Here is a 20,650-nt window from a genome sequence, read left to right on the forward strand (position 1 = left end):
CATAATAGTAATGACTTTCAGAAAATAGATAACTCACAATTAAATGCCTGGGTGTCTTCTGCAATAGGTAAAATAGGATGAGGGAGATTGTTGTAGATTGAAAACAGTGCAAATTTAAGGGCCATTTTGAAGGCTGGTATTGTCTAACAGATAATATATTAAAACTATGCATTTTATCTTTCTTTCCCTTTGAAGTTATATATTACAGTTCTGTGCTATTACATCACTTCCTGTGGCAGAAATGGTTCATTTTTGCAGTCAGTCCATTCTTCCTTTATTACCAGAAGTCCCAACCCAAAATTTTAGCATAGAACATAGCCCAGTGAGTGCTAACACTTCTCCACTACCCTTAGCAGAGCCTTACATATAAGCATGTGACTAAATTTTGGCCCAATTTAATATATAAGTGATGTAATATTTGAAGAAAAGTTTTTTCCTTCTGATTCCTCTTTTTCTCACTTCCTCTGTGCTGGAATGCAGAGATGATGGTATGCGGCAGCTTCAAAATTTATGGACAAGGGGAACATAGTGAACTAGAGGCATGTAGTTTAATTTCTTTCTTTTATTAAAAGATTTTATTTATTCATGAGAGACAGACAGAGAGAGAGGCAGAGACATGGCAGAAGGAGAAGCAGGCTCCATGCAGGGAACCTGATGTGGGACTCAATGTGGGACTCGATCTCTGGTCTAGGATCACACCCTGGGCTGAAGGCAACACTAAACCTCTGAGCCACCGGGGCTGCCCAGATATGTAATTCCTAAGGAACCTGTATCACTGGATGTCTCATAGAGCCTGCCTATGTCTGTAAGTTTAAATGAGAGAAATGGACATTTTGAGAATACAGTTAGTATTACATATTCATCTTCTTCTATCCTTTTTTTTTTTTTAACATTTTCTCAGAAAGACTTCAAATATCTCTAAATATCCAGTAAGGTATACAATTTCCCATTTCTAATATTGAATATACGACTTTTGTTTCATATATTTTCACCTTTCTTTTTTCTTCTTCATCCACTGTCTGATGTCTTTTTTTTTTTGTATTCATTTAAAAAATATTTAGTAAATAAGGAGAAAGTGGTATTTATTAAATACCAAATTCACATCAGGATTGGTCCTAAGTGATTTTCATATATATCTTTTACCTTCACCAAAATTCAGTGTGGTAGGTGTTTCAAATAAAGCTCCTTTGAAGAAGAAAAAAAAAAGTTTAGAGATTCAAAAGTGGTTTCAATATTTATAATTCATATCTGTGCAGGAGGCTGTCATAACCCAATCCTTCTGCATTCAGACATCAAGACCAGTCATGGTTTGAAGCCTTCACTTTTAAACTGTCTACTTTCCTTCAAAACACCACTACCTACTTGTTTACAAATAATATTTTATGTATATTTTGTATAGTATCATTATCATTTTTGCCAAATGTATTTTTGCATTTTGGATAAGTACGAGTACTTCAGGTTGTGTTCATATAATATGTTTGTAATCTCTCCATTCAGCTGGTAGAAATTCTCCTGTGTTCTATGTGGTCAGTCTCCTGTTCTTATATAATGTGCTTCTTGATAATACTCCCAGCTATAGATTTACTGGCTTGAAAGTTTGTTTGAATCTAGTAATAAAGCAATAAAATATCTGAAGTCCTATTTTCTCTAAGACATTCCCTATGGATGTCATAATTGTATATTGAACAAATATTTATACTTATGCAGCTGCATAACACTGAAATGAAAATTTAGCATAAAAAGAAAAAAAGGCTTAGAGAGATTCAATAATTTGCATAATGCGGCAGACAGAATAGACTCCCCCTACCAATGATGTTCACATCCTAAACCTCGCAGACTGAATATGTTACATGACAAAAGGGATTTTACAGATGTAATTAGGGTTACTAATCAACGACCTTAAAATAGGGAGATTATCCTGGATTATCCAGGTATCTGGGTAATGTAATAGGCAAATGTAATCATATGAGCTATTAAAAGCAGATAATCTTTCTCTAGCTGTAGGCAGAAAAAAAGAAATTAGAGAGATACAACAGGAGGGAAAGTTAGACGGATTTGAATCACAAGAGGGATTCACCCAGTGTTCCTGGAGACAGGACACTTGGAAAGCATGAGAAGGAATATGGGTCACCTTCAGGAGTAAATATCAGCTCCTGATTGACAGCCAGCAAAGAAACAATGAAACTGCAAGCAATTCTAGTAGACCATTTTCTATAAGTAATGTATTTTGTGAATGTCATCACAATATATAAGAAACCAGACTATTCATTTACACAGTGGCAGGATAAAGTATATCTTTGAGATATTTTGTGGATTTAAGGCCCATAGCTATAAGAAGAAATTTAAACTTCAGTGGAAAGTTTTAAAATCAATACACAGAGTTGTTGATCTGAGCCCCCAATTCAACCTTTATAAAGTCCTCTTTTACAACTTTCTTCAGATTTCTATTATGCAATTATATTTTCAATAAATTTTACTTCAATTAAAATGTAGGAAACATTTAAATGAGGGTTCAGAAAAATACAGTAAGTCATGGAGAGGACTTGTCAATAAGGTGCTTGGAGCCAATACCATATTGTATGAGAATGGCATGGTTCATTATTTCTATACTTTGAACTCTGAAATCCTCTTGCTACCTGGAGATTTGAAGGGAAAGAGTTGTACTTATCTGTAGCATCTCTAAAATCTGTATCCTCGGGCCCCTGGTTGGCTCAGTGGTTGAGCATCTGCCTTCGACTCAGGTCTCGACCCCAGGATCCTGGGATCCAGTCCCAAATCAGGCTCCCCACAGGAAGCCTGTTTTTCCCTCTACCTATGTCTCTGCCTCTCTGTGTCTCTCATGATTAAACAAATAAAATCTTAAAAAAAAAAAAAAAAAAAAAACCTGTATCCTCAGTAATTTAAAAAAAAAAAATAAAAGCAACTAGAAAACAGAGTTGAGTGATTTACCCAAGTCCAGGATCTTGAAATGCTACACCTGAGAAAATTAAGTGATTGAACATCACTTTTCTCAGCACTTGGTATAATCACATTTTTTAAGGTGCTTTTCAAACCAAGCAGCTCTGTCCTGTCAGCTGCACATTACCACATTCTTGGGATTCAGACAGCTTGAAGGAACAATAGTCCTACGTAATAGAAAGCTTGATTCCCAAGCTGACCTCCACACAGTATGCCAATTTAACAGACAAGAACAAGGATGTAGGAAGACTAACTAATAAAAACAAACCAGGAAATATTGATTTCAACCCAGAAGCATGGTGTTTCATTTAAAAGACAGCTCTTCAGAAAAGCCTTTCTTCTGTTGTCAAACAAGCATTGGAGCTTGTCTATCTTTCCAATCATTCAATTAGAATAGGGACAAAAGAGTGAAACAGTCCTGGCTTTCAAGAAAACATTAGGGTATAGCATGGATGCAGGGTTGGGTCTCACTCTTCTTTCAGATTGCCAGCTTTAATTTCGACTGCCTGAAAAAAAAAAAAAAAAAGAGGAGATATCCTTTCTCCTTATACATTTAGCTGTTTCTCTTCTTTTCTCTCATAAGCAAAAACAGAGGGGTCTAAGTCCAGCTAATAGCATCAAATTTAACATGAAGGTGTTCTATATGGCTAAAGTTTTTCACTTTCTAAAGTCAAAGGAGTTGGACTGACACTTTGTTTTCTAACTTAACATACTACTTGGAATACAAATGAAAGTACAAATTGCAGTTGATTGATTCTGCCTGAAAGCACTAAATTTAAGAGTCTTCTAAGTGTAAAGGTTTATATCTTTTATTTGTTTACCTGGTCTCAAAAGATAATTGCAGTAAGTAATATCTTAGGCTAGTATTAGGTCTCAAAAGGTAACTGCAAAAAAAAAAAAAAAGTAACTGCAGTAAGCAATCTCTTTGACCAATTTTAATGAAAAGAAAGTTTTCAAGTGTGCATATGTGATCTAATATGCAACACTCCAATATATGTAGTGATGTAGAGAGGTCAAATAAGTAGCTTCAAATTAAGATTTAAGCAAATGATTACTGAGCAACTCAAGTAATACTGAGAGTAAAATATTACAAATTTTAAGCATATGATTGTTTATCAGGGTGATGGGGTAATGAGGCGTGATGGTGTACTCGTAACCATTTGTGATTTTGCTTCTATCGTTGTGCACGCTAGGAGTATTTGAACATATCAGGTAAATTCCTGCTATTTTTGAAGTAGAGTAAATGTAAATATCCTGAGCTATGCCAGATCTATGAATAATTTTAGTCATAAGTAATTTTGCCTCAGGGATATAGACACATAGTCTAAATAAATTCATCCATTTCTGTTACCCTGAAAGAAAAGTCCATGTATGAAATGCCATTGCTCATAAAGCATAAAGGCAGAGAGAGTCACTTGTAATTCCAATGGATAATGCTTAAATAGAAAATTTTGTGCCACAAATTTAAAATTCTAGAATCAACCTCACCCAGATCTCTTGTCACATGTAACTTTGAAGTCTTGTCAGCACAGCTACCTAATTTATATGAAGCACCCTGGAGTCAGTGTCTCTTTGTAGTGTTATTTGTCAAATGATTCAAGCACTGCTTTAAAGTATATGTGAGTTTCTAATCAATCCCAGGGCATTTAAATTGTATGCGATGCTATACACAATTTTTTCCTCTAAGCACGTGAAATTCTAAATCATATTTGCCTTTGATATCTTTATTTTTCTCTATTTTAGAAGTATCGCAGGAAGGGATAAAGCTACCATAAAGTAAATATTTGATATTCTGCTAAAGGAGAAAGGACCTAGCAGGAATTTGAGAGGGTGTGTGTGTATGTGTGTATGTTTATGTCTATGTGTGTCTGTGGGTATATGGACTCTTCCGTGAGAAAAAGAAATGCAATGGGGTCAGGGAGGAGGGGAATTCTGATCAAATTAAAATACTCCCCAACTTTAAAAAAAAAAAAATACTCCCCAACTTTGTATTTCTTTGTTAATAATGTGGAGCCTCTTCTATATCCACATCAGGTTAGAAATTGGGGTTACTAGTTATAGACCCTCTCATTCTCTTATCTTAAGTGTTATGATTTAAAACCTTCACAAAAATTTTGGCTTGGATTCTGCAGTTATGACCTCAAAATTATTTTATTATTTACCATCTTCTGGAACCATATGGTCTCTACTATAAAACTGATTAATTTTCTAAGATAACTGAATAATAAAAATCAATCAAAAGTAGTATGAAAAGTAAACTCATAGCTATGTGCATAAGTTTGAGACAGAAGGAAATGGATAAAGAGAACCAGAATGAGACATATGTATTTATCTGTCGATACATTCATATATATATATATATATATATATATATATATATATATAAGCACACATAGATGTCATGCATACGTCACATGCACACATACACAGAAAGGGAGAGAGATTAAGTTAGCAGAGATACTACCTGGAGACAGTTCACTGAGAAGCAGAAAAACTCAGATTTGGGGGGGACCACATTCTCTGCTGACTTTATAACTTAATAACTTAATAATTCCAGTTAGCAATCCAAGGATGGCGACCAGGCTACCAAGAAAAAGAGGAAAATAAACACGACTATCCATGTCACTCAAAGAAAAAGTTGGAAACTAGTTAATGGGTCTAATTTTGTGAAGACAGCACTTCACTGCAACTGTTAAGAGACAAGTCAACATAAGATCAGAGAAAGTTAACATTTCATGAGTTCATAAAAACTGTCAAGAGCTCTAGAATTTCCTGTCACTTATGAATGCAAAGTACTCAATGGGAATATCAGAATATGGATAAAATAATTTTTAGATAAGCATGTAACATCCTAAAAGCTATCTCAGGATTGAAGCTGATAGCCAGTAGGCACTACCAAAGTTCAAAGATTGTTAAATATTGAAATCACATCTGCTTAATCACCTGGAGTGTATTTCTACCTGGATTCCTTGCCTTTGCACCAACCGGCACTAAATCCATGTCCTTTCCCATTTGTCTGTGCTCTGTGTCAACAAGAACCATCATGCTTTTTGTTTTGTTCCTAGCCCCCCAAACTGGGGGCTTAGGAAGGTCAATTTCTGCCTTCAGTGAGACTTCCTTTACTGACGTTTCCAAGGAGTCTGAAGAAAGAAAGGGAGATGAGGCAGTTGGGCAGTAATGGGGAACACTCCAAACACCAACCCAATGGTGCAGGCTCCAACTACTCAGCAGAACATCCCATGAGAGAAAGGAACCTATGGGAGACAGTAGGAGCAGTAGTAGGGGGTTGTGACCTTGGCCAGGGAAGCCCAGTGGGGATCCCCGTTTATCTTTTTGAGAGGCACCTGAGTGGTTCAGTTGGTTAAGCATCTGATCCTTGATTTTGGCTCATAATCTCAGGGTCATGAGATTGATTGAGCCCTGCATAGGGCTCGGTGTTGGGTGTGGAGTTTGCTTAAGATGTTCTTTTTACCCCCACCACCTCCCGCCCCCACCCCATGCTCTTTGTCTCTCAAAAAAAAAGTAACTATCTTTGCTGAATTTCATTACCATTCAACTTTCTTGAAATACACACAAGCCCTCAGGTTTGTAACATTAGCAAGATTAATATTATCTTTACTAATAAATATAAAGAACTAACTATTCCAACGTCATTATGTTCTAAAATATTCTAAACACACACAGGTACACATAGTTGTGCACACATACATACACTGATATAATTTGAGCACTAAAGTTATCATTATCATTTCAATCATTTAGATGAAGGAAAATTGGAGGCATAGAGTTTATTTAACTATGGAATGATGGAGGCAGGATTCAACCCAAACAGACGAAGAGCAGAGGCCAATTTCCATGCTAACTGTTCTGACCCCACAAGGCTCAGGAAGACTTAATTGATAGGATAGATATCCCATGAGCTGTTCCCAAACTCAAATTTGGGAAACACTAGGTCAAGCTTATCTCAATTTTTTTAATGTAGGCCCCTTGAGTATTTTTAAACTATGTTCTTAAAATAATATGCATTATGATTGCAAATCAAGTCATTCAAAGAGATTGTGCTTAAAATAGTCTTCATAAAATCCTTCCCTGCTCTCAGCCTTGCTTTTTGATTTCTGCTTTTGTTTTTGCTTTTTAGTTTCAGTTGGTGATTGACTTTAATAGCCCTAATATTAGAATAATGACTTCAATAACTTCTAAATAATATGTGGACAGCACTATTTCTTGATGTATATACTTTTGAGAATTACAAACCCTAAAGAAAATAATTTAATTTACTTATAACTTTCCCCTTGTTTCATTCTATAGTTGATATCTACATCTTACTTCCTCTTTTGCATATCTTCTTCATATTTGCATTTAAATGATACCCCTGATTTGTATTTGTCCATTACCTTTAATCAGCTTTTCTCACTGTCTGCACCCCACTTTTTCTTCCACTCTCCTGACCCACTTTCCTCCGCCTATCCTACCACCACCTAGGACACACAGCTTTACTTTTATGTCACTAATGCCAGTTTTTACATTGTCTTCTGCTGCCACAACCCGTGCCTTCTATTTGAAGACCACTGAGAAATCAAATAGTGTGAGATCATGTTATTATGTGAACTTGACTTTAGGCATGGGGATCACACATCTTACAGCATAGCTCTTGTTCAGATGCATATTCTTTGAAGATGTAAACAATGTTCCAAGACCTCAAACTACAGTACCTGTAACTTTCAGCTTTTCAGCCCCAATGGTAATCTCATCTTCATCTGCAGAGAACAGCACCCTGCCATCTTCACTCGCTCTCACTTCAAATCTTTTACACTGAGCTTCCACAGCATCAGCTCCTACAGTCAGAGGAAAGGTTTAAAAGTGAAACTGGTATGCAGGAAACCATTAACATGTATCTTTTTTCTTTAGAAACAGAGGAGAAATACATGGATTACTTAGTTATTTTATGTCTGCAGTACCTTTTACATCTGAATTAATATTTTTAAATTGTTACCTTTTTCAGTGGGCTAATTTGATAGTTTGCTGAGCGAGGAGGTTGGGCATACATATGACCTCTAAATACGTGACATAGGCCTAACAAAGTTTGTAGGTTTAGCTAGTTAAAAACAACAACAACAATAAGAAAAAAAAAAAAAACTTTGCATATACACAAAGAGAGATGATATCTGCTTTGTTCTTGGTTGTAGCTTGAAAACTTGGCATTATACGTGGCACACACTGGATGCGCAATCAATCCCTTGGACCCAATGACTCCCATGTTCTCTCTGCAAGCAAACAATAGTGCCCATGGTCCCTGCATCACAAGGTACTTGGAAAGCATTACTCAATTATGAATCTTTAGCTACTCTACATTTCATATATACTACTATTGAAGATTGTTCCACCTTTACTATCACTGAATGTGAATACATGTTAACAGCCAATCTTGCAAATATATCTATATATTTAGTGCTCCCAAATGTATCTTCTCATCAATAATTTTCTTGATCTATTAAAATATAGCATTAAATAAATTTAGTTACACTACAAAATTGGAAATCTGTTTCTGATTTATTCGACAATTTTGCATATTAATCCATCTGAAAATCACAAAGGCAGCTTCCATATTTGGAAAACATGATTAATTTGTGAGTTTGAAGGCTTCGGCAGAAGATCAAACTGGTCAGAGGGTGAGGAATTGCTTTTTCCATATTTCCAATTTATTTCTTTTGGCATAACATGTTTGGCATATGCTACATCTCCCCCTCCTGTTAAGATCTGGAGCATCTCTCCTTGCTAGCTACATCAGAAACTCTCATCAGATACAATTCAGCCCGCTCAGGGACCCAGGCACATCACACTTGTGCATATATCTTTTCATTTACTTTACATATGCTATGGACTGAATGTTTGTGTCTGCCAAAAACTCATATGTTGAAATTCAAGCTCACCATGTGATGGTATTAGGAAAGGCCATCTTTGAGAGGGGATTAGGTCAGGAGGGCAGAGCCCTCATGGATGGATTAGTGACCTTATAAAGTCTGCCTTTTCTCTCTCTGCAATCTGTCAAGTGAGGACACAGTGAGAAGCCAGCTATGTACAGGCCAGGAAGCAGCCTCTCAACCAGACGCTGGATATGTTAGTGCCTTGCTATTGGAATTCCCAGCATGTAGAGCTGTGAGAAATAAATTTCTGTTGTTTAAACCACCGAGACTATTATATTTTAGCAGAGCAGCCCAAGCAGACTGTGACAATATATTACCACTATTTTTTAGATATATGACCCAGGAATTCAAAACATGAGATCCTCTTTGTATTCCAAAATATCCTCCAAATTTAAAATTGGGTCTGATTTCTAGGGGTGCTTAGGGTAAGAAGCTGGATAGGTGAATGAATACGAGATATAAGCTTGCTGTCCCTTTCTTAGGCCCTCAACCCACCACAGCCCTGCTCCCAGTCCTAGCCCATGGGCTTTAATATCTTACACTTTCCCACTATCATAGCTTCTGAGAGGCATGTAAGAGCAAATATTAATTATAATCCCTAATAATATGTGGGACAACTTCTCTGAAAACAAAATGTATATTTTTCTCCTACTATAAGAAACTACATGTTTTCAGGTCCACATAGAAAATTTTAAAAGTTTCAACTATGACAATGCTAAGATAAAACTTAGCTAACCTTGCAGGCTGTCAAGATCAAAACAGCATGAATTGTACTTTAACGTCTGTTATATATATATTGTAAAGCAAAGCGTCTTTCTTATGAAATTTAATGACAATATTGGACAAACCATGGAAGAACCTATTGTCCTTGGTGACAGTCATTGTGTTTGATCTGCCAAGCATTATTTCAACAGCCTGTATTCAGTTGAGTATGTCTTCTGCTAATCATGATCTAACCTTCCTGTATTGTGCTTTTAATCTTTAAACCATAGTAACCCAACTGAGTGATGTTCAAAAAACCATGCTTGGGGCTGAATGTGTTGATAATTGTGACTTCTAAATTTGAAGGCCTCTATGTCTCAATCTTCAAGGCACTCAGACATACACTAAATCTGAACTGCCTGAAGGATATTCTAGATATTATACATATAAAGCCTGTTAACATGTGCATTATATTGCTATCTTAAATATAGTTATACTTCAAATATATTATATTGGGTGAATTGATCCAAAAGGTAGATCAGTGACTTTAACAACACTGAAGTACATCAGATCTATCTATCTATCAATCTATCTATCTATCTATCTACACATATATTATATATATATATATATATATATATATATATATATATATATATATAACATATATATATCCCCACACATGCTGTGTATGGTCACAAATTTATAAGACTTTCTTGACATAACATTTAATGTCATTATATGGAAGATACTTTACTAACATAAATATGCTATATTGTATGTCACATAAACTAGTAGAAATATAAGTAGAGTACCCAGATATGGTAAAGTTAGTTGAAATCTTAATTCATTAAATTCAAGTAAGCAAAAGCAAATAAGCAAGTAAGACAATATATGCACACCTGGAATTTAAAAAATGTGCATCTAGGCCATAAATAAATACATGCAGAAACATTCAATTAAAAATAGATATATAAATTAATACTGCAGACTACACTTTATTCAACCTATTAGTAAAATTTCAGAAGGCAAAACTGCAAGCAATTTGCAATGCATTGACAGTAAATATTTTGAATCAGGAAATAACCGAATATATTGTGCTTCTGTATGTTGCTTTTCTACAAAGAACAACCAGTAAATGCAGATAATTAGACACATACTGCATTGTTGTGGATATTTATATTTAAAGTTAATACATTAGGCTATATGAAATTGAAGTTACTATGTCATAACATGTTTTGTGTTGTCTTATTCTGTTTTTCATGTTCCTACCTCCATATATCTGCTAAGCTAAGTCAACTTAGGATCCAGTTGTTCAGAGCGGCAGTAAATACTAAGTTCCATTTTTTCTCCACCAGCAATGCTTCCAGAGTTGCAGAAAAGCAATATGCCTGATGACTGTGGATAAGGAGCTTTGATCTTAGCCAATAGATTGTGGGAAATAGGGTTATCTGGACAGTTCTATATTTTACTAGTCATCTCAAACACTAACTTCCTAACTAAAGTCTCAAGACTAAATGCTTCCTTAAGAATATCTGAAAAATGGGCAGCCCTGGTGGCCCAGTGGTTTGGCACCACCTTCGGCCCAGGGTGTGATCCTGGAGACCCAGGATCGAGTCCCATGTCAGGCTCCCTTCATGGAGCCCTCTTCTCCCTCTGCTTGTGTCTCTACCTCTCTCTGTCTCTGCGTCCGTCATGAATTAAAAAAAAAAAAAAAAAAAAAAACCAATATCTGAGAAACTTATGTTAGCACTTCAAAATCAAATGGAGAGCAGTCAGGGATAAAATAAGTAAAGAGAATTGGAAGGAAAAAGAGAGAAAACATGAAAGTAAAATCATAGTTTCCACAAAAGGGTTGAAGTATTCAATATATATCCAAATATTTTCTCTAGTTCATTTAATGTTCTGTATATATTCTTTAAAACAAACAAAGCCACAACAAAGCTAATTTCTTATTCTCCTCAGAGATGGCTCCATTGCCTTTTTGGAGCATTCACATTTCTTATAGTCATATTCAGTAGCCAAAGGCATATTTGCTGACAAATAGAGAGGCTCCAGTAATTTATCTACTGTCTTTGCATTTTCTACATTTCATCAGTCAAACGCATGAATTGGAAAATTTTCTTCAATAAAAATCTCTACAGGGGCTCAAACAATATATTTCCATGGGGCCTCTTGGTACTATTTAGTCCTAATTTAAAGAAAACAAGGCAAAGATCAAAATGGATATGTCTAATTATCTCTGGTGTGTTTTCCTCAAGCATATCATGATGGATCTTTCTTCCAATATAACTCTGATTTTACATATTGTCAATATTTTCAAGGTCTTGAAGAAGGGAATTATTAAAAGATTAGAAACTCCCACAAGAAAAACAAAAACAAGAGTCAATACAGTGAACTAAATTTAGAGTTCTGAAATTCCTGTTTTAGAATTATCATCGGCTCCAAAAAAGAAAAACCAAAGAAGCTGAAACCAAAGAAGCTGCTTTCCTGACATATAAATACAAATAAGCATTGCATTTATTTTATTTTACACTGTGTATGTCATTAAAAACTCTCATGTGGCAAGTGTACTCTTAGTGTACTTAGGGAGAGAAGGAGAAGCAAAATGAGGGAAAGTCACAGGGGTGGGCCTGGGAGACTTATCTTGAAACTAGGGATCTTGAGCCTTTGGCAATTGCAATCTACACTGGATCCTGTCAGAGATTAGCACACCCACATCCCATCTCTACAACCTACTCCCAACCAGAGGGACTAATTTCTGTTTCAGAATCGGAGGAGTAACCATTCTTTCTCTAGCAAATAAGGTAGCTCAGCTCTATGAACCCTGAGGTTACATTCACCCTTATATCCCTACCTGGGTCTTCCTACCATTCTGTGTCTAGATCAGTGCCCTGTACACAGTTATTCTTCAATCTAAGTTTGTTTTCACAAAACAAATGAGCAAAAAGGAGGAGGGAAGGGAGAGAGGGAGGCAAGCCATGAAACAGACTCTTAATGTAGAGAACAAATTTATGGTTGCCAGAGGGAAGAGGGTGGAGGGATGAGTAAAATAGGGGATGGGGATTAAGGAGTGTACTTGTGGTGGGGGCCTGGTGTTGTATGGAACTATTGAATCACTATATTGTACACCTGAAACTAATATTATACTGTACGTCAACTACCTGGAATTTAAATAAAAACTTTTTTTAAAAAAAGTTTGTTTTTAAACTGAATTCCACTGCTTTCCACCATTTGTACTTTTATGCTTCCTTTGTCACTCCCTTGCCCATCTATACCACAGCTATGATCACACACTATTTTTTTATAATAGATTTATTTTTTATTGGTGTTCAATTTGCCAACATACAGAATAACACGCAGTGCTCATCCCGTCAAGTGCCCGCCTCAGTGCCCGTCACCCATTCACTCCCACCCCCTGACCTCCTCCCCTTCCACCACCCCTAGTTCGTTTCCTAGAGTTAGGAGTCTTTATGTTCTGTCTCCCTTCCTGATATTTCCCACACACTTCTTCTCCCTTCTCTTATATTCCCTTTCACTATTATTTATATTCCCCAAATGAATGAGAACATATAATATTTGTCCTTCTCTGATTGACTTACTTCACTCAGCATAATACCCTCCAGTTCCATCCATGTTGAAGCAAATGGTGGGTATTTGTCATTGCTAATGGCTGATCACACACTATTGATCTCCATCTTCCTTTTTAAAAAAAAATTATGAAAAGCTTATACATATAACAGTTGTGTACATGATGTTACCCACTACCTGGCTGAAGAAATAGTTATCATTACCAACACCAGCCTTCAGCACAATCTCTTCTTAATCACATGTCCCTTCATCCTTAGGGAGCTCTGCATGTCACCATTATCTTGAAGTGAGTCTTTATTATTCTCATCTTGTAACTTTATTACTTGTATATATCCTTCAAACATTTTTCTTAGTTTTACATGTCTTGGATTATACACACACATACACACACTTACTGATAATATATACTCCCCACAGTCAGAACATGGGGGCATGTGGGGCTGACTTTTTGTCTGGAAATGCTTCTGTTCTCCTAGGGATATTATTCTCTCTGGCCAAAGCAATGGATTCATATACAAGCACATTACTCAAACATGCCTCTGATTTTCTCTCTACATTTTGAAAAAGAGGCACATTCTTCTTTTCAGATCATGGGCACTGGGTGTGATAAAAACTTAAGCTTTTAAGGCTAGCTATACCCCTACATGGAAAAAGTTTGTCTGAGAATTTAGTCCATCAGTGAAAAGGGGGTAAAGTTGGAAGGAGAATGAGAAGAACACAGAGACACATCTGAAACTACTGCTTAAATGGCCAGATCCAATCAGAAACAAAGTAATGTAGCCCTGGCCTTGCTTATTATATGAATCAATAAATTACTCATCTACCTCACTGAAGGTGAGGAGGATATAAATTCTGAATTGATTTCTTTTTGCATTGTTTTCACTCTGTTATTTTCTTCTTTGTTTCCATAGATCCTTCTCTCTCTCCCTCTCATTCTTATCTTTATTAAACAGAAGTTAGATATCTTCCACCTCTAACAAACACTGACCAACGCCCCCCTCCCACACACACACACACATCATTAGGATGTAATTAAAAGGAAAAGAAAATGCTCTAGGACTTTGTGGGGAGGGATGCCATAATATCCTGAGGCAAATTTCTTATATAGCCTTTGCATTGAGCAAACTAAATTTCTTCTTAGACAATGCCAAAACTAGCCTTAAAGGTATAAATATAATCTTTTATACCTGTATAGTTTAGTCTTTTGGTGATTTATAATAATATGACAATATTATTAATTAATTTATCATTATCATTATGCTGGTATGACTACCTAGCCAGCCATTTCATAAATTTCTATAGTTTTTTCTCCTGGGCCTAGTCACTATGAATTTTGACAGAATCAAGTAAAATATGTTTCTTTATCCCACTTTTGTTGACTTCGTTGTCTATGAGAAGTGAAAGTAGACATCTTTGACTTTTTATTTTGTTTAAGGGGACCAGTCAAACAGCATATGCATAATATTCTGGGTTTTTTGGTATATTATGCAAACATGAAATTATAGCATTTCATAACTGTGGATGGCACAAAATTGATGAGTAAAATATTATTATCTAACATTTTTTGTGTATCACAATCATTCATTTTCTTTTATTTTATAAAGGAAAACTAGAAACAAAAAAGGCATGCTGCATGCAGTGAAAAAAATACTGATAGAATTATTCTTATGAGTAGAATCAGTGAATACTTAAATAATGAGAAAAGACTGCTTACAACTATATTTGTGGTAAGTTGCTTTTATAAGAAAGAGAGAAGAAAATGTTCTCTGTAATCTCTTACTGCTTAACTTTTCAGCAGACATTAAAAATATCTAAAATGATCTAATATAATATACTGAAGGACATGAGAGTTGCATAGCCATTTCTTGATAATACTGAACTAAAGTTTTTTTCCATTGTAGCCTATTACTTTTTAACATATGTTTCTTTCATAAGAACAACAAGTTAACTTCTCAGAATTTTTCCTTCTTTCTTGTCAGCTTGCCCTGGTCTTCTGCGACATTTTAACACATCTATCAGGGTAGTTTCATGAAACTCCTTAGTACTTTTTTTTTTCCTTTCTAACATGCATTTTCTTTCAAATAATTAACAAGTGTATCCATGCTACACATCAACACAAGCATAAAAAATGAATTGGTGCACAGTTTTCTGATATATTTTTATGCAAATTCTCCCTAAATTATATGTAGTATAACTTGTTTACTTGTGGCAGTATAATTTTGCAGATGTATTCAACTAATAAGGTAATCTCATGCTACCAAGTATACATTTTTTGCCAAATTTCAAGATTATCTTTGTTCTCAAAAACATCTGACTTTGACAATTTATCACCTGAATATCAGCAAAAGTCACTTTCATGTACTTACTATTTTAATGTAAGAGAACTTAACAGAAACCATTCTAGACAAATAATTGTATCCTTGAAAATGTTATGAACAAGTAATCTCCTTCTTTACAGAGTGGCTCTAACATATTTATTCGTACTACCTGCTAAACTTTTTAAAAAAGATTTTATTTATTTGTTTGAGAGAGAGAAAGAGAGTATGAGCCGGGCAGAGGCAGAGTGAGAGAGAGAGGGACAAGTAGACCCTCCACTAAGCAGGGAGCCCAGCATGGGGCTCAGTCCTAGGACCCAGAGATTATGACCTGAGCCAAAGTCAGACACTTAACCAATTGAGCCAACCAGGAGTCCCTGCATGCTAATAATAGTAAGACTATTTGAGGTGTACTTATTGATAGTTTTCATAACAATTATTTCATATTCCTCTTTTTCTTCATATCCCTCTTAGTATTAGGTAGATTGTCTCTGAATTTCCTTTAATGGGAACATGTGTTTTGTGTTATAAATCAGTTAACTGAGCACTAAAGAAGAATAAACTTCAAGATAAACAATTTAAGAAATCCAATATAAAATACAATTTTTATTATAATTGATCATTTTAAATATTGTTAGGCAATTGTGCATTATTGATTTGTTATAGCTAATGCATATTTTTATAATTATGTGGAATTCTTAGGATTGCTTGCATTGAAAAGTATTATTTCTGATTCCCATGAACCATCATACTTGGGTTTCTGGAAAAAATGATGAAATTGGGGTATTTGGATTAAAGCTCTTCTATCTGAAAGGAAGATCTAGTTTATAATCTGATAAAACAATTCCTCAAATTAGAGTGTCTTAGCCCACCAAAGGTGGGCTTGTTCATGCTCATTTCTAGCAAGATTCAGCAAGATGCTATAATCACAGTAACCACTCAGGGACCCAAATGAAGGCTCCATATCAACACTTGCCTTCAAAGCTTTGGTAACAAGAAAAAAGGATATGGAACAGTGAGTACTTTCATTTAGAAGTAACACATCACTTCATTTTCTTGGCTAATGAAGGTGAACTCATCAAGTCTGTTCCCAAATAAGTAGGAATTTATAATACTTAACCCAGTGTTCACCTCTAAATACAAAACTGACAGAGAACAATAAAATATTTATTGGTTTGTCAGGGCTGCCAAAGCCCCACACATTGGGTAGCTTGAAAAACAGAAGCTTATTGCTTTACAGTTCTGGAGGCTAGAAGTCTGAAATCAAGATTTGGCAGAGTTGCTTCCTTCTGCGGCTGTAAGGGAAGGATCTGTTCTAGGTCTCTCTCCTTGGCTTATTTACAAGATGGACATCTTCTCCATGTATTTCATCTCCCCTCTACGTGTATCTTTCTGCCCAAATTTCTCCTTTTTATAAGAACACCAATCATATCTGATAGTCCACCCTAATGACCTCATTTTAACTTGACTATATTTATCTCCAAATAAGATCCTATCTTCAAGTAAGATCACATTCTGAGATACTAGGGGTTAGCACTTTGTATATGATTTTTTTTTTTTTTTTTTTTTTTTTTGGCAGGGTGCATGATTCAACACATAAAAAATATCTTCAATGTTACGGGAAAAAAAGAAAAAATAACAAAAACTTAAATGCCAACCTAGGATTTTAAGTCTAACAAAATTATCATCTAAGATTGGAGGCCAGGGATCCCTAGGTGGCGCAGCGGTTTGGCGCCTGCCTTTGGCCCAGGGCGCGATCCTGGAGACCCGGGATCGAATCCCACGTCAGGCTTCCGGTGCATGGAGCCTGCTTCTCCCTCTGCCTGTGTCTCCGTCTCTCTCTCTCTCTCTGTGACTATCATAAAAAAATAAATAAAATAAATAAGATTGGAGGCCAGAAGATATTTCAGACTAACAAAAAAATGAAAGAACTAATCACCAACAGATTCAGTTTAAGAAAATTACAAAGGACTATTTCCCAGAAAAAGGAAACAGTCACAGATCAGATATCAGAGATACAGGAAGATTAAGATTTGAGAAAATGCATTTTCCTTGGCTTTCTTTTAGCTCACTAGTCATGCTTTTCCAGTCTACATCTGTTTTCCCCTTTTCTTCCTGTTCTGTAAATATTTACATGCTCCAGAGGTCAGACTAATGACTCTTAAAATATATTTGTGTGTGTGTGTGTGTGTGTGTGTGTGAAATGTCTCCAGAACAAAGAAAAAATAAAAGAATTGAGGAAAATCTTTCACTGTTTATATCCATTCACCTATAGATTCTCTTCCAGGATCATGGCTTTAAGTAAAGTATACAGGTTCAAGTTCAAAATTTGTAACATGTGCACTAAATATTAGTTTAGTTATTACCCTGGAATTCACATTTACATAATTAACTGTTTATAAATGTCAGAAAAGCATTGTTTAACTTCAATAAAAACTCTTAATTACCACACACTTGCTAATTTATTTTTTCCTCACTAATCCCTTTCTTGGTCAAGTGGGCCACAATTCACCCCAATAGTTTAACCCTCAAGTTCAAGGTTTATCTCAGATCCCGCTTCTGGAATTATAATATCAGGAGCTTGGCAGACCTGGTCTCCAGGAAAACTGTTGAAAAATATTTTATAAACAATCTGAATTCTCAGTAAAGAGTTCTAAGGATACATAGCAGATGAAGAAACATCTATTCAAGAAATCTATTAAAACTCAATAGAAACAGAGAGTCTATATCATTTGGATCATGAGCCACTTACTTTATCCCTCTCCCAGCCAAAGTGATCGAAATTCCACTCTATGTAGGTACAGCCTAGAATACAAAGCTCCCTCTCCATCTACCTGCCAGGTGGAGAATTAAGGTATTTTCCCAGGAGGGAGAGGGTGTCAGCATTTCCCATCCTATGCTCTAGATAACATGCAGAGGACAAATTCCTACTAAGTTCAACTGTGAGGTGAGGGCTCACTTCTTCCACTCAAACTCCACTCATAGGATATAGGTCCTCCTTAAGCATGATGTAGTGAAAATACAGGGGCCCAAATTGCCCTCCCTTTAGTTCTTTCACAGGTTGGAGTTTTCATGTCAGGAGAAGCAAGTCCTAGAAGCTACATCCAATCCCTAGCTTTGCCAAATGCCTGGCTACTAAGCAGGAGTGCCACTCAAAAAGCAATTTTTGAGCAATTTTACCATTGTCCCCTCTTCCGGTTGTAGTTCAAGATTTTTGCCCCAAGAAGAGAAATGGGCTATAAAACAGAGAACTGAAGCTCTTCCCAAAGAAGACTTTATTTGCAAAGTCTCAAAAACAATGATTTGATTATCTCAAAAACAATACAGCTGTGGTGAAATGTAATTAAGAGGAGACCAAAGACTATCAGAGACATAAGCTAAACCATAGTCCATGAAACAACTTCTGCTCCAGGACAATACTTAAAACAATAGCAATTAACCGGGAATTAGTACAGCTTATCAGCAGGGTGTAATCAGAGAAAGAGACAGAGTGCAATGCTAAAACTAGTTATTCTAGGTGACAGTATGCAGATCTCAGGAACTTCACAAGCTTTAAACTGAAGGGGAGGGAAGGGGACAGAGAGTAGGAATAGACTTCAAAAAAATAATCCAGTGAGTTATTAAAGAAATGAGCAAGCAAATAATAATAACAAGCCCTGAGGTTGATGGTGGAGGACCAGTACCCAGAACTGCTCACTACATTACCTAAACTTTCCAATTTTCCACAAAAATTATGACATGCAAAGAAAGAAGTCTGACCCATAGATGGGAAATATCAGGCAATAGAATCTGCTTGTGAAAATGATCACATGCCACATTTAACAGGTGAGGACTTCAAATGGCTACTTAAAGTAGCCTGTATACACACATCCAAACAACTAAAGGAAACTGTGTTTAAAAAAGTATTATAAAATATTTCATCAAATGAAGAATATCAATACAGATATAGAAGTTGTAAAGAAAGCCAATTAAAATTCTGAAGCTCAGTACAATAGTTGAATGAAAAATTCACTCCACAGTAGATTTGAACTAGCAGAAGAAAGAATTTGCAATTTTAAAAATAAATAATATCTATAAAATCTAAGAACAGAGAGGAAAAGAATGAAGAGAAATGAATAGAGCCATTAAAAGGCTTTCTTTCCACATAGAAATGACAAAAGCAAACTTAGTGATTAAAGATTTAGTCTTTAAATTAATGTTATATTTCAATTAAATATTTCTCTCAGAAATAGCACCTGACCAACTCACATATCTTCTGGTTTATAAAATACCTAATTGGTTGGTTCAAAAAGGTAACAGGATTTTCAGATAAAAAATAATATTTCTCTAAGATCTATTTTTTTCCAGAATCCCTGGGTCGCTCAGCGGTTTGGTGCTTGCCTTTGGTCCAGGGTGTGATCCTGGAGACCTGGGACTGACTCCCTGCGTGGAGCCTGCTTCTCCCTGTGTCTGTGTCTCTGCCTCTCTCTTTCTCTCTGTGTCTCTCATGAATAAATACATAAAATCTTTAGGAAAAAAAAATCTAATTTTTCCCTAAAAAATTTGAATTTGTTAAAAATTGAATTTGTTAAAAGTAATTCATGGAATGGATTTCTAAGTTTCTTATTTCCTGATTATCTATTCCTTTTTTGGATTTAAGCTTGGCTCTGTTGTCTCTTCAGGGCCCATCTCTTTCAGAAGAGGTATTTAAATCAGTGTATTTTACTGAGTCATTTAAAGTAACTTCCTACGTTGTTATCATCCAATTGAAGCTTCTTAATTACTTTCCACATATTTTCCTTTACTATTCATTAGTATATTTTTTTTTAATTCTGAAGTATTTTCTGATTAAAAGCAATGCCTGTCATCAGATTATCCAGCTAAATAGAAAAGAAAAATATTGTCACGAAACATGCAGCACATTTTAAATACTAGTCTAATTTTCCCAACATATCTCCACCTGTCTTTCCCTGAAGCCAGCTGTTTGGTACTCAGAGGATATAAATAATTTGATGATGAAATTAAGTGGAATATAATTATAATACTTGAAAAGAATTGCCTGGCAGATTATTCTGTTATTACTTACTTATTGCAGGTATTAAATGAAGAGATCTAAGAGTTGAAAGTACATTTCCCAAAAGTTCCTTCTGGATATTTGTGTTTATCAGAACACTGGTTAGG

At 35.5% G+C, this 20,650-nt stretch overlaps 1 protein-coding gene across 2 annotated transcripts in view; it reads right to left on the bottom strand.

Moving 5' to 3' along the window:
• The window catches only part of SGCZ (sarcoglycan zeta), a 1,084,978-nt gene that overhangs the window by 54,590 nt on the left and 1,009,738 nt on the right, over positions 1-20,650 (bottom strand). For both annotated transcript variants that reach the window (XM_072763607.1, XM_072763608.1), the window contains one exon: positions 7,671-7,793. In XM_072763607.1, the coding sequence (XP_072619708.1) occupies positions 7,671-7,793 (123 nt within the window). The remainder of the gene's footprint in view (positions 1-7,670; positions 7,794-20,650) is intronic.

Source organism: Vulpes vulpes, chromosome 7, assembly GCF_048418805.1.
Source record: "Vulpes vulpes isolate BD-2025 chromosome 7, VulVul3, whole genome shotgun sequence".
Lineage (NCBI taxonomy): Eukaryota > Metazoa > Chordata > Mammalia > Carnivora > Canidae > Vulpes > Vulpes vulpes.